This window comes from Micropterus dolomieu, linkage group LG04 (genome assembly GCF_021292245.1).
Source record: "Micropterus dolomieu isolate WLL.071019.BEF.003 ecotype Adirondacks linkage group LG04, ASM2129224v1, whole genome shotgun sequence".
Lineage (NCBI taxonomy): Eukaryota > Metazoa > Chordata > Actinopteri > Centrarchiformes > Centrarchidae > Micropterus > Micropterus dolomieu.
Genome location: NC_060153.1, coordinates 15620573 through 15635405, shown reverse-complemented (window position 1 = coordinate 15635405; position 14833 = coordinate 15620573). Strand labels below are relative to the sequence as shown.

Below are 14833 nucleotides of genomic sequence, written 5' to 3'. Positions count from 1 at the left end.
GTCTGCCTTCAAAATGTCCACCTCCACTCCATTTATTATCCTAAATTAGATGCACCTGTTTGAGGTCGTTAGCTGCATAAAGACACCTGTCCACCCCATACAATCAGTAAGAATCCAACTACTAACATGGCCAAGAGCAAAGATAGGATAACCAAGGAGTGGCTCTGTAAGAAGCATATCAAGGTTCTGGTGTGGCCTAGCCAGTCTCCAGACCTAAACCCAATAGAGAATCTTTGGAGGGAGCTCAAACTCCGTGTTTCTCAGCGACAGCCCAGAAACCTGACTGATCTAGAGAAGATCTGTGTGGAGGAGTGGGCCAAAATCCCTCCTGCAGTGTGTGCAAACCTGGTGGAAAAACTACAGGAAACGTTTGACCTCTGTAATTACAAACAAAGGCTACTGTACCAAATATTAACATTGATTTTCTCAGGTGTTCAAATACTTATTTGCAGCTGTATCATACAAATAAATAGTTAAAAAATCATACATTGTGATTTCTTGATTTTTTTTTTAGATTATGTCTCTCACAGTGGACATGCACCTACGATGACAATTTCAGACCCCATGATTTCTAAGTGGGAGAACTTGCAAAATAGCAGGGTGTTCAAATACTTATTTTCCTCACTGTATGTACTATTTTTTTTTTTTTCCCTCGTCTCCCAGGCTCTCCAAATAACTGGCTAAATACTGTATCAGAATCTTTTAGACTGCTTTCTTTTATTCATGACAGCTGGTTTTTAGTGTGGAAACAATATTTATTATTATAATGTTGCAGTAGTAGTATTATTATGGAAGTTTTCTTTCAGTTTTCATCCTTCATGAGTGTCTTGCATGAAAAGCACTATATGATATTGAGCATGAATGTTGACTGTTGACCCTGGTAACAGTAGTTTGAATAAAAAAACCTTGAATACTCTGAACAATCTCAACTCAAGGCCCACTTACTGTACTGTACCACAGTGGATTAAGGTTAAGTCAGGTTTTTTTTTTCTTGTTCTAAACACAATATAAAAGCTTAACTGGATTTGATGTTGTTTCTACAAGGGGTCAATGAGGTTCCCGTCCATTGCTTACCCATAAGCGCCGTTGCTGATCAGCTTGATGCTCTGAAAATCTTCTTCACTCGGAGGCTTGATGGCTCTCCCTTTTCCCTGGTGACACATTCAGCATTTTTAAATTCTAAATTCAAATCCACACAAAGGCGTTTTAAATGAAATGTTCAAATGTCATTGCTTCTTTGGTGATTTTGATAACTGTGAGTGTGAATGGTGGTGTGTATATGTAGCCATGCAGTATGTGAACGCATGTAAACACAGATGTGTCTGTGTTTATTTGTTCTTCACCTCTGCTGAGTCGTCAGTCTCTGGAGTATGTGGACCCTCACTGTCGTAGCTGTCAAGGCTCACGATTTCTGTGGAGAAACATGCAAGTTAACAAGCAAACCTGGTGTCATAATGAAAAGTGACTATTTTTCATGCTAAAACATCAGGCCTCCCACACTGCTGTGTGCAGATAAAACATTTTGCAGCTGCTCAGACATCTTTAACAAAACAGCTATTCAAGTTTCAAAACAGCTAAAGGGCTCGTCAGATCACAGAAAGAAAAACACGAGAATTAAAATAGCTTCTTCCTATTAATTTTTCTCTCCCTCCCTCTCACTTTGTACTTCCTCCATCCTTGAGCAGCACTGGCAGCAGATTTTCAGTTTTTCCACTCTTGTATGTGACAGCTGCTAGAATACGCATTGTTTTGTTAAAACAGGGAAATAATTGAATGATAATTAACTTTGCAAAGCGTTTACAAAGCGGCTCTGCAGATATTAACATCATGTAAAATAAAAGTCAGGAGCTGATAAATCTTATTAATTAATTAAATATTATATCGGTTTCTGTTTGATGCTGAAAACAACTGATCTTGTCTCTGTGAGGAACCAAGAAAAGAAATGAGAAAGTGTGAAAGTGTGAAAGTGTGGACGTGCAAGTAGCTACGTGGGCGTGTGCATGTGTGTCTGTGCATGACAATGTAGGTGCAAAAGAAAGTGCAAGATCAAGATATCAAATGGCACATCGTTAGCTGAGATTAACTGAGAAAGACCAAGCAGGCTCATATTTTTCATGAATTCAGAAATAAAACAGCAGCAGTTTATTCTGAGAAGAGTCATTCCGGGTCATTTAAGCCATCAGCTTGTGAACAGCTTGTGATGGATTAGACCGGGAGCGGCTGAGCAGATGTGAATTAGAACTGTGACTTTCGGGGCCGAGTTTGAGCCCTGATGATTAACGAAAGACAGCGATGTCACAGCACCACCGCCAGCCAGTTAATGATCCAGCCAGTCCAAACTCTAAAGCAGGGGTTTTCAAAGTCTGACATTGTGGCCCTCACCCACAGACAAAATTGAGACAACAGCACCCCAACAGGCAACTACTGGAGGGGTAGACAAATTTGTGTCTGTAAGTCCACAGGACAAAGGGAAAATATCATTATATAAATTGAGTGTCAGTGTTGCACCATCAGAAAAATACTGCAACATAAAAAAGTTAATATTAATAGACTTCGGAAGTATAATATTGCCATGGAGTCAGTTTTACAAGTTTTTCTTAACCTATATTTCTTTACATTTGATCATATTTGCACCATTAAAAGCATGCCGAATTAGCTATGAGCATTTCCTATTTGCAATGTATCCATGAATGTAGAAACAACACTGGATTACTTTGGTACTAAAGGAAACTTAAAAACATGATGATGCATGATGATGAGATGTACAGAACATCTTTTTTCTATGAATTCTAAGCTGATTTATGGACGTTTATTTGCGATGGACAAAATAGATAATGATATTCTTGGGAAGTGTAAGACATACTGAATCTAAAAATATGCAAGTTATTTAATTGCGTCCATGAGCTGCATCTCACAGTCCCTGTTGCTGCTCCAACTGCTGATCGGGTTGATAAGCGAGACAAACTACAATGACTAACTAGGAGCTTAAATATAAATAAGCTTATTTGATAGTTAAATTAAAAGACTGATCTCATATCTGTCTATTAAGTATTGAGCTACAGCCAGGAGGTGATTGGCTTAGCTTAGCTAACAGGAAGCATGGGGAAAGAGCTAGCATGGCTCTGTGCTAGCACCTAAACAAAAAAAAAGAAAGAAAAGAAAACTACAAGCTATGGGTTTAAAGGAAATGACAGGGTGTAACTTAGTAAAAAAAAAACAGTTTATCCAGCAATCCAGCTGGTTGTCAGGTGACATCCCTGTGACAGCAAGACTCTAGGAAGTCACTGCTTCTCGCCAGGTTGGTCATGAAATAGATACAGCACAAAACTCCACCTAAAACTACAAACTTTCGTTCATTGCTTTTTGTGTATTGATCAAGTAAACAAGGGGCGGCGTGGTGGTACAGTGGTTAGCACTGTCGCCTCACAGCCTCCGGGTGCTCTGGCTTCGTCCCACCATCCAAAGACATGCAGGCTATGTTAATTGGTGTCTCTAAAATTGTTCTTGGTGTGGATGTGAGTGTGAGTGGTTGTTTGTCTATCTGTGGCCCTGCAATGGACTGGCTACCTGTCCAGGGTGTACCCTGCCTTTCACCCGATGTAATCTGGGATTGGCTCCAGCCCCCTGTACGCAGGATAAGTGCTTGACGATGGATGGATGGATGGATGGATGGATCAAATAAACAATACTTTTTTCAGTTTGGACAGAGCCGAGTTAGCCGTTTCCCACTGCTTTCAGTCTTTATGCTAAGCTAAGCTAATCACCTCCTCACTGACGTGAGATCAATCTTCTCCTCTTACTCTTGTCAACAAAGTGTATTTCCCAAAATAGAGAAAGAGCTCGAGTTGTCTTTGTCTACAAGGAGCCAGTCAAAAAGAAAGCACTGCAACAATTGAAAAACTTTCTCTTACCCTCCAGAGGGTCTCTGGTTAGCCCCAACTGGCCGATGATGTATCGAGGGATGTCTGCCTTCATCAGTTGTCCCTCCTTGGCATGGTCCTCCGCTGCCTCCAGCAGATGGTAAAACTCTTCAGGGTTGAACTCCTGAATCATTGGAAGAGAAAAAAACTGAAATGCCAAAGACAACTACAATACAAATAAACCTAAAAGCTTAAACTACCAAGACTATCAGTCAAAACACCTGAAATAATTCAAATGTGGTGTTCATGTCCACAACAGCAGAATTTTAACACCTTTAAATAGGTTTAAAGACCAGTGCTTGACCCATATCCTCACTACAAGAATTCAAAAAACTCTAATCAGCTCTTGTCAACACCCAATAACAAATCAACGCTTGCTACTACTGTTTGATGCACAGGTTTACAAAAAGAAAACCTGTCTCTCTTCACTTGAGGTATTTCACTGATCCTGAAACAAATGTATTACAGGAAAAGTAACAAGGGACTGAATGAGTAAGACTGGTAACGTGTTGGTAAGTCATCATACCGCTTGCATGATATTTTGCCCAAAATCATGATAGCATCACGGTATCGCTGATATTGATGATACGATATATAGTCAACTGTCTATATATCATGATATACTTGTAACTGAAGAATAAAAATCACCTTTTGTATTGGAAAATAATCATTTTAAAGAAAAGCAGGGCCCATTTATATGCTGTATTTAGGCCTTCAACTAATTCAACTATTACTATACTTCAACTTTTCTTCAATCTGAATTAATCTAGTGATTCTTTTCTCAATTAATTGATTAATAGTGTGGTCTATTAAAGACCATGACATCCACCGTGAGTCCAAGGTGCCATCTTTAAATTGCTAGCACATTTTTGCTTGATAGATTCATCAGGTACAAAAACTGCCAATTCATTTTATCCAACTGACAAATCAATTAATCAACTTACCATTTCAGCTCTAACTGTATTTTTGCCTGTCCTATGCATTGATCACCTTTGAGTATAGATGATCATGATAATGCTGAACTTCCATAAGGTTCAAATGCCAGAAAGCAGAACAGTTCAAATGTCTGCAGGAAAAGAAGAAAACAGCCTCTGACTCAGCATCGCAATAAAATGTTTATGATATTGGTGCTAGAGCTAGATCAATAAACTGTCCAGGCCAATATTAGGTTATTGACGATATGTCAGTATTGATATACATGTCTGCTGATAAGTGACAAGAAATTGCAGTTCAGAAATGCCAAAGTAAGTTTGAGGTAATTTAGAAACAGTCTTACCACTTTTCAGCTGCAAAATGTCATTACTTTAAAAGTTAATTAATAAATAAATCAGTATCAAAATTGTTTGTTTATGTTATGCATTTTTAAAATTGACTATTGCTCATTATACTGTTATCAGATTTCTTTTCTAAATATTGATATCTGCATCAAAAATCTAGTATCGGTCGGTCGATTGGTATATTGATAACATATTACAAGAGAACGTATGACAGCACATCAGTATATTGATTAGTTTTCCAGCCCTACGCTGATGAATATTAAACCATGATAACTTACTTCCTAGTTAGCAGTAACAAAGGGATATAATAACGGCTAACAAAAGATGACCGTAACTGAACTGATGTTACATCGTGTCACACCACATACATGCATCAAACTCATTCCAGCTGTCCCCAACTTGTACTCACAAAACTAGAATTAACTTCAACCTGCTGCAAATTCATGACCCAACACCGCTATGGGGCTGTCAAACAAACACAATCAGTGTTAATACACCTCCAAACTTCAAATTGCTTTTTCAACTGAAACAGCCTTTTGTGGTGTCCGGTGGGATTCTGTTTCATTCCTGTTGGTAGAATAACATTTTTATTAGAAAGCAGAGCCTGGGGCAGCCGGGATCATTTCCTTCCTCCCCTGCTCTCTCATATCTGCTCCCCTCGACCAGAGAAAAAAAAGAGAGAGTACGGAGAGAGGGAATTAACCTGACTCTCATAGCTTGCTCGGCTCAAGGATAATATTCTTGCAGCTAAAAGCCTACTGACTGTGTGACATTTTCACTAAATCAGACCTTGCAACTGACTCGAATGCTAAATGAACTCTACGACCATGGACAACATTTTGTCTGTGTGTGTGTTTTCTCCTCTCTAACCTAAGGACCATGAGGATCTTAAGTCCCCTCCACATCCTGCCTGACCCTATCGACCTCTTCTGACGGTTGCCTTGGCAACGGAAAGATGAGGCGAGAGGGTTTGGAGGAGGGACAGCGGCAATGACGAACATGTGAGGCCATCAATCAGTGAGCTGATATCCACGTATGGCTAAGTCTCCAGTGTAAACAGAGAGGCGTGTTATTAGTAAGCTGAAGTGAGTAACGTACTGTACGTATCAACATGCCAAGGACACGTCTCCCAGCTGGTTCGATGTGCTGCTGAGAAGACAAGCTGTGGAGGTGGAAAGAATATTTGAGTCAAGTTGGAAAAATATCCTATGGCGATAAGCGTGTACTCCACTGCTGCAGAGATGTACAGCATGTCTGATGTACTGAATGACAAAGCTTAAACGAAACCATCTCTTCTAATATAGCATCCATACATCAACTTCTCATTAGGGCCGAACAATTTGGGGGAAAATTCTAATTGTGACTTTTATAGTGTTATACGATTCGATTAGCAATTTTTTTAAAATGAAGTTTTGCTAAAGTTCAATATTCACTTTTTGACGCAATAAATCAATATTCACTTTTTGACGCAAGCCGTGCCAAGCAGCACAGAGCAGATGAACCAGGCAGGATGTCAGACACAGAATGGCATAGAGAATCCGGATTTTCAAAATAAACACCGTATGGAGACTCCCAAATGTACAACAATAAACATGGTTAAAACAGACAAAAAAGGAAACAATTTAACATCGTAGCTACTTAACCATAGTAGAAGCAGAAAAATCAAGGACAACTGAACAAATAAGCAAAATGTTAACAACGTGTAGGCTAAACGCCACGCTGCTGAAACACTTCAGTGTGAGTTGCCTTGAACACCTTGAACACAGTTCAGCAGAGCCGTTGCCTGTGTCGGTTCGGCCGGCGCCATTAAACCATGTTTTCCTCTAGTTTCATTTGTTGTTGGGAAATGTACACGCCCTTTACACACTCGCTTGTGATTGGCGAGCAGATCTGTCACACAAGGATGAAAACGGAATGAATCTGTAACTGCGTGACTGTTTAAAACGAAGATGCGCTGTATAATTAACCTACATTTTAATCGCCGTCTTCGCGATTAGCTAATCGCGTTCTTTCAAATCGCAATTTTGATTTGAAAACGATTAATCGTTCAGCCATACTTCTCATATATTAAGAACGCTAAAGGTGAAACTGCATTTATTGGAAGCAATTGCACATTAGCAGCCATCTCCGAATGCATAGGGGACGTAGTAAATACGCAGCACACGCGCAATAAGGAGGTAAAGAGTAGAACTTTAATGTGTTTTTCCATGGTTTTGATTCAAATGCAGCCATGTTGACTTATCGTTTAATGATATCAAGTCTTTCTTTTAGATTCACGTTGCTTCCATAGTCAGTGAAATACTAGATATGTACTGTATGTACCCTGTTTTGTAATGTTAAGATTTTTTTTTTTTCTAAATGACAAATCAACCCAGTGCCTTCCAGTTCATAAGACTTTTGTCCACAGGTTTTAAGGGGCATTCCAGCAATTTAGTACTGCATTTCCATAAGGTCGGGGACCCATAAGAAACAGATCAACAGTCAAAGTCGAAGCCACAGAGATATCCTAACTTTTAGTCCCACAAATGCTAGATCCTATATTTCCCATAATGCAACTTTATAAGGATTGATTATACAACTGTTACTGAAATGTATATGTGAAAATGCTGAATCACTGTTAAATCATCTGTTGAATAACTCTAAAGGGGCACTACAACCATTGACGTGACTGAAGACTGACCAGAGAGATTTTATACATCAGCTGTTTTCACACGCTGAGTACTGCTCCCCGTGCAAGTTAACTGAACTATAGGTGTAAGATTGGTGCACTGTCCCTTTAACAGCAGCAAAAAACACAGTTCAGGTCCGGGTTATAAGAGATGAAACCCCAGTGATGAACTCACATATCAAAGACTTTTCACTTTCTTGCGTCTGAGTAGAAGGAGCTTAAAGCTGTTGAAGATCTTCTGAAGCTCAAAACAGCTCAAAAACTCAAGTTCTTATTTTAATCTCTCCAGAAACATCAATGTCGGGTAAAATCTCTTGTTCTAGTGCCTGTACGGGTGGACTGTGCAACAAATATAAAATGTGTGTGCACGTACATCATATTGTATGAGAGGCAGCAAAAGTTATATTTGTTTACTACAGTAACGCATTGTATTATTTTCTCATGTCTGAAATACTAGGGTTAATGTGATATTGGTAGTGGGTACTGGTATTGGTTCTATTTGTATGTTGCTAATTTGCCGTAATTGAAGGCTTTTGATTTCTATGTTGTAAAGATCTTACACGTGGGCACACCTCGTCTCTGTTTTTAATAAGACTGAATGCAGGTATGTAATTATGGAGTGTATATTCCTTGTTTGAGTGTATAAATAAATCTCCTTTATTTTATATCCCTGTGCTACCACCAGACTAGAAAAAAAGATGTCTTTTTATTTGACAAAATTAAAACAAATGCAATGTAAAAGATAAAAAAGCCTTAAACTAGTACCTTTTGGAAGTCAAAGATGTGACACACTTAGAAAAACTGTGTTTCATCACTTCAGACTGAACAGCAGACAGCCTGCCCCTCTTCTGCTAATTCTTTAATGCCATTTCAGTGTGAAGGAGTCGACTCTCCATCTCCATGTGGGAGGACGGGAGTCTTTTCCAGCAGGATGTAAAAAACAGCCCTCAGAAACCAAAAGATCTTGTCACTTGATTTTAAAAAAATGCTCATTTGGTGAATCTGTATCCGTGTGTGTCGACTATCTCTGAGGGACTCACCAAACACTCCAGGAGCCTGGCTGGACGAGATATGATGATAAAGAGCTTTTTCACCAGCTCAATGACGAAGGTCAGCTCCGAACTCTCTGAGCGTTCATAAGCCTGATAGCAAGAGAGAGGCAGACAGAAAGATACAGAGACAGATTAAAGTATCATAAGTAGGCAGCAGAATGGCCCCTACCAGTGTTATATTACTGTATTATATATATATCATACTTTTAGATTATTATTCCATTATTATAAGCAGCATTGTAATGTTATAGCTCTCCAAAGCTTGCAGTTTTAACTAGTTTCTGTACTATTAGTTAATTAGTTAGTGTCAGATAAGTGTAGTGGACTAGAAGTATAAAGTTGCATGAAATTGAAATACTCCAGTAAAGTACAAATACTTCAAAACTGTAGTTTGGTACAGTAATTAAGTACAAGTTTAGTTAGTAGTGACTCTCCACCACTGGTCACAACTCACGTCATTCAGCAGCCTCTCCAGGTTCTCCTGCAGTTCACAGAAGTAGACGCTGGTGATGAGGCCCTCACGAGATTTGGTCAGGCAATCCCTGGACAGCTCGGCTACCTGGTGGTGGATGAAGCTGAGGACACCATCGGCCAGTGGTAGAACACTCTCTGGGGAGTAGTTGTGGATGAACTCTGCCAACCTCTCCTCCATCTGAGCTGTGGCCTGATTGAATACAAGACGGTGGTTAACGGTCACTTCTGTCATCTTGTCAGGCCAGTGTTGAGAAGATAACGCAATCAACGGATCTCCCTGGGTTGTGACATCCCGGCTACAACACCTTGACAATTTCTTCTGCCTGTATGGTGTGTTCGGTGTGTGCCACGGATGTCAACTGATGCACGACAAGTGATGTGACTCTATGTGACTCGTCTGCTGTTTGATAAACTTACAGGTTTCTATTTTTGACTCTTTCGACTGGGACCTTAAGAAGCCTTTGTGTAATAATGCCATCACCCATTCATTCATCACACTGGGCTTGAACATCTGAACAAGTACTCAGATGGGACAAACCTTCAAAAGTTCATTTAAACCATAATTATATTAATAATAATTATATTAATTTCTTTGGGCCACGTAGGGGCAGTGTTGATCACAACCGAGACATCATCACCTTTTAAGTTGATATTGCGAACCTTTTCGGCTAACAGCTGCTTATTTACACATTCAGCAGTTACGGAGCAACATTATCATTCATTTGGAGCTGTGTTTTTTGGCCACCTGATGAATCTAATGTTCACTCTCTTTTAGCTCTGTTTTTGGTCTCCACCAACTTAAGGGAAATACGTGGCTAAATGCTCCACCAGCTAGCTGCCAACTGTGTCTGTCTGGATTTTTAGAGCTTTTTCACTAAAAACAGCTGCCTGCTGCAGCCGAAAACTGCGCTATGAGAGCAACAAGAGTGTCCCAAAAAAAGTTTCAGGTCAGACAGCTAAACAACATGAGTAAATGAAACTATAAAGCTTTGTAAAACAGAGGGGAGCTGTAGACTCTGTAGACGAGTGACCTCTTTATTTCATTATTTTCACACTGGCATTTAATTAATTATTCTTATGAAAATATTGATTATAGCCACTTTAATAATCTCACACTGGATAAAGAATATATCATGTTAAAAAGACGCAGTCTACATGAATCTGACAAAATCTGCTGTAGCTAGAGTCACTCACTTGTGTATCAAACATGTCACGTTATCAGAATTTAGGCTCTATTAAGCTTTTATCAAATCCCTATTTCAGGTATGCAACTGCTAATTATTCTTCTTATAATGACGGTTAGGATGCAGCATGTTGAGCCTTCATTCACAATCCTGACAACTGTGCAATAGAATGTGGGAAGACTCGTTAGCGGTGCTTCACAATGGAGGTGGTGTGTGTGTGTGTGTGTGTGTGTGTGTTTGTTTGTGTGAGTGCAGGCAGGTACATTTCCTGGCATACACTTCCTTGTTCATAGAATCATACACACATTGAGTCATGTATCCATGGTCTCGGTATATAATGCATACAGACAGGTTTTAGAGGTTATGCACAGTTTGATTACATGCTGGCATGGAGCAAGATATGTGATCTAACAGATTATGTGCTCTTGATCAGTGACTCATGGGTCAGGTCTAGCATTTCAGACAGGGTTGACCTCCAGGAGTTTGCACACATTGAGGTTTCAACAGCTTATCGAGAACAGTGAAATAAAATCTCAGCGGCAGCAAGATGACTGAAAGTTGTCTTCATGTTGGAGCTCAGAGGAGAATGGTAAGCCTCGTAGTAAGTAACAAGGGCGCAGAAATACAGATATAACAGCTGAGTGTGTGCGCATGAGGGAATCTCTGAAAACACTGTTGAGTGGATAATAAAATGTTTTTGACCAACAAAAAGTCGGTTTCATCATTTTGAATGCGACAGCATACCTAATCATTCTCGTTGACTAGAAGTATGCCCGTTGTCTGCTAGTTTCCAAATAGACTTCTATCATAGGATCACAGAATGTCTCCAGGACTGTTTAATGGATGTTCGTTCATTCAAACTGTCTGATAGATTACCTCTGCGATACGGTCATAGGTAATGTTAGCAACATATAATGTGCTGCCACAAATATCTTCGGGGCCCGTGTGATCATGTGGAACATATCTAGGATTTAACTGAGTCCAGGTTTTCTGCAGGTTTATCATTCAGGACGTCCGCATGACATGCATGTAACCCAGAAATTAGATTAGCTCCAGATCAACTGACAGTGATGTCTTGCCAGCTTTTACATCATTTTGCAAGTTGTCCTATCCCTCCAATTGATCCAAAACGCAGCAGCCTTTCTGATCTTCACCTTGCCCAAACACCCCACTGCTACGCTCCCTACATTAGCTTCCTATAGTGCCTTACATTGGATTCAAGTCCCTGATGTTAATCTACAAAGACTCTAGCAAGAACTCTACCGTTCACCTGTAGCCTTTCCTTTCACAAAGATCCTCACAAACATGCAACACGGATCTCTTGTCTTGCAGTCATTTGAACTGGATCCCAGTGGAGATTAGGACTGCAGAAACCCTCACGTCTTCTAACAAACCCAACACCTAAGAGCAAAGGAAATTTCAAGAAAAATGGACAAATTTGTTTTTTATTCCATGGATCTAATGCTTTGTGTTTTCATTATCCAACTGGTTTCAAGCCAAATCTAAGTTATTTTAAATCTCATGGTTCTGGATGTTACACAGTAAAGGTAGCTGCTTCTACCAGTGTGGCTGCCATTGAAAAAAATAGTGTAGTGTAGAACACAGTTCTAGAGAATGATTTTTAGCTTGTTTACTATTTGTTTTGGACACATTGTCACTCCCTGTAGCATTTAACGTATCGTCAGCTAATCACTGGAAAGATCTGAACACTACCATTACAAATAATAACGCAGTCATGGGGTTTGACCAGGAAAAAATAACCTACTGAATATTTTAAATGTAATTCAGCTTAGCTTAAGAGGTGGCAACCGACTGCATGCGTACTGTTTGTGTGTATTTTAATGTGTGTGTATGGATGCACAGTTTAAACTTGTGTATTTGTTTATATGAGGCTGACCTTGGGGAATCGCTCCTTGTAGACATGGTTCATCATCACTATTTCATTGTCATAGCAGGATGGAGAGCGCCCCGGGCTGAAGAGAGACAAACACAGAGAGCAGGAGTGTAACATACAGCACTGACTGAGAAAATCAAAGAAAGCAGGAAAACAGAGAGTGAGGGCAGGCAGCCGGTGAAGCAGAGAGATGCAATTCTGCACTATTCACTTGAATGAAGGAATAATTCACTGCTTCCCCACATGTCCGTCCTGTCTGTATATTATGCTAATCGACCGATCAGGAAATTCAGTACACTCAGATTAGTTTTTCTAATGGATCCAGAGTCCATCATGCCACACTCCTCCACCACAAGCGTCAGACATCAGACAAGCGCAAATACACTAAGAGTCACATGTGCACTTTCCTACACACACACATGCACAGATATAAGACAAGGCAAAAAGTCAACATGTGGTGGGAAAAAAAGCCCTAAAACTTAATCCTGTCATCTCATAGCAGCTCATACAGTGCTGAATTAGACATTCACAAAAAAAAGCACATTATGAAAGAACACTTAGCACAGAAAGATGCTATATGAATAGAGATAATGAGGCATGTCAAGGTGCACAATAAAGGCATTCTGTACACTGAAGCCACAAGATCAGATATTATTTAGGGCAGCGATTGCTGAGGAGCTTAATATGAAAACTGAATACTGATTAGTAATGACATGCTGTATGTAGCTGGGGCACATTGCATCCAGAGAGGGGGCTATAATAGGTGTGGTTGGATGGAGTGTACACAAGAGACTTCTGCACTCTGGAGAGGCTTGTAGCACTGGAGGGTGGACTGGTACTGATATAATACTAAGTACATTTACTCAAGTACTGTCCTAAAATGTTGAGATACGTGTAGTACTTTACATAAGTATTTCTGCAATTTTTTTCTACTTTAAAATAATACAGCACAACATGTGTGTAAATATTTTACACACAAAACAAACGATCAAGAGGTAGTATATCGTAAGGCAGTTCTTTCACTTGTAATGTAGTCCATATGTATTTTATAGTGTGGTATTGGTACTCTTACTTCATTAAATGATGTCAATACTTATTATAATACTGTTATTAATATATATCAATAATATTCTAATTACATAACAGTGAGACACTGAGCGGTCCGGACACATTTACAGCACAGCACACACCTGGAAGATGAGAAACCTGAAGAAAATAGTGTACACTATGAGTACGCTTTCCATGGGCAGGAAAGCAGGTTTTTACTGTCAATTGGCCTCATTTACATGATACTGCAAAATACTGTCATTTATGAAATAAGAGCCACAAACTGAATCTCTCATTAAGTGGCAGAAAATGAAGCATTCATCAGCACTGACACACACAGAAGGTGAATTATACAAGATAAGCAACAAAAGGCTTGTGCTCTAAATAAATTATTGAGAGCCCTCTGCATCTCTTCATGACCAGAGTGAAGTTGTTCCTGCACGCTAATTAACTTTTCCCTTTCATAAACCAAAAGCGGAGCTTAATGTCTTGTCATAAAAGCTTGACATGTGGGATTTTAGTTACTTTTGTTTATATTTCTTTACCAGATGATCTTTACAAATCTGCTACTTACAAATAAGGCTTTGAGCAAAGTTGTTCAGTACTACTGTAGCCAGAAAACAACCAGATGGTTTGTGAAATTCTGTCACAGCATTATTTTTAACTGGGTGTAAGTGGCAGAGTCGGAGACTGGGAGCTACTTTCTGCTACTCGAAGAAACCAGCCTCAAAGTCCTTTTATGCCTTCGGCTCTCTGGGATAAATTGCATTTAAGACATCTGAATCAAAGTGGGCTAGAAGCCTATTGGGGGGTCGTCTTTTCCCCATGACCTGCTGTGCTCTCACCTAAGGCTTCGAGAGCGAGGGCGGACGTGCGGCGAGCGTCGGCCTCCATCATCGTCTGTGATGCTCTCAGTGCTGCCAAAGTGCTTGGACAGGAAGTGCAACTCGTCCATGGTCGGCTGGAAGGGCAGCTGGTGCAGACGCTCTTGGGATGAGCTGGATGACTGGAGAGAGACATGAAAAGGCAAGGTTAAAATGCGAACTGCTCTTTGTTAGATCTTTTTTTTTTTTAAAGCCTCTGTTACAGCCGCAACATCAGTAGTTTAAAAATAGATATCCACTGATGGAGAAATCAAAAACGACAAATGGCAAGAACGCCTTAATTGATGTGGTCACAACAAGAGAAGAGAAGAGAGGAGAGCACAAGGTGTGCTATGATATGAGTGGGTGGAAAGAGCTGAAACAAAGAAGAGACTAACATAAAAGAACAAGGAAGTAAAAGAGAGGTGGAGAAACAAGAAAAATATCCAGAAGG

General features: G+C 39.8%; 1 protein-coding gene and 1 long non-coding RNA gene across 15 annotated transcripts in view; one reads left to right on the top strand and one right to left on the bottom strand.

The window, feature by feature from the left end:
* The window catches only part of LOC123969237 (microtubule-associated serine/threonine-protein kinase 1-like), a 75773-nt gene that overhangs the window by 16839 nt on the left and 44101 nt on the right, over nucleotides 1-14833 (bottom strand). For 6 of the 11 annotated variants that reach the window (XM_046046430.1, XM_046046429.1, XM_046046432.1 and 3 more), the window contains 7 exons: nucleotides 14362-14522; nucleotides 12473-12548; nucleotides 9372-9581; nucleotides 8906-9007; nucleotides 3912-4044; nucleotides 1344-1411; nucleotides 1075-1151 (listed from right to left, as the gene is read on the bottom strand). In XM_046046430.1, coding sequence (XP_045902386.1) covers nucleotides 1075-1151; nucleotides 1344-1411; nucleotides 3912-4044; nucleotides 8906-9007; nucleotides 9372-9581; nucleotides 12473-12548; nucleotides 14362-14522 — 827 coding nt within the window. Of the gene's footprint in view, nucleotides 1-1074; nucleotides 1152-1343; nucleotides 1412-3911; nucleotides 4045-5606; nucleotides 5662-6952; nucleotides 6979-7168; nucleotides 7300-8905; nucleotides 9008-9371; nucleotides 9582-11845; nucleotides 11911-12472; nucleotides 12549-14361; nucleotides 14523-14833 lie in introns of those variants that run through there. The other 5 variants (XM_046046436.1, XM_046046437.1, XM_046046439.1 and 2 more) reach the window with 5 other exon arrangements.
* Nucleotides 7155-9824, top strand: LOC123969238. 4 transcript variants are annotated; one of them, XR_006824691.1, is made up of 4 exons: nucleotides 7155-7374; nucleotides 7605-8975; nucleotides 9381-9514; nucleotides 9632-9824. It is a non-coding gene; the product is annotated as an uncharacterized LOC123969238 (long non-coding RNA). The 4 variants fall into 4 exon arrangements; XR_006824692.1 differs by having other exon boundaries at nucleotides 8740-8975; nucleotides 9381-9824; XR_006824689.1 differs by having other exon boundaries at nucleotides 9384-9824.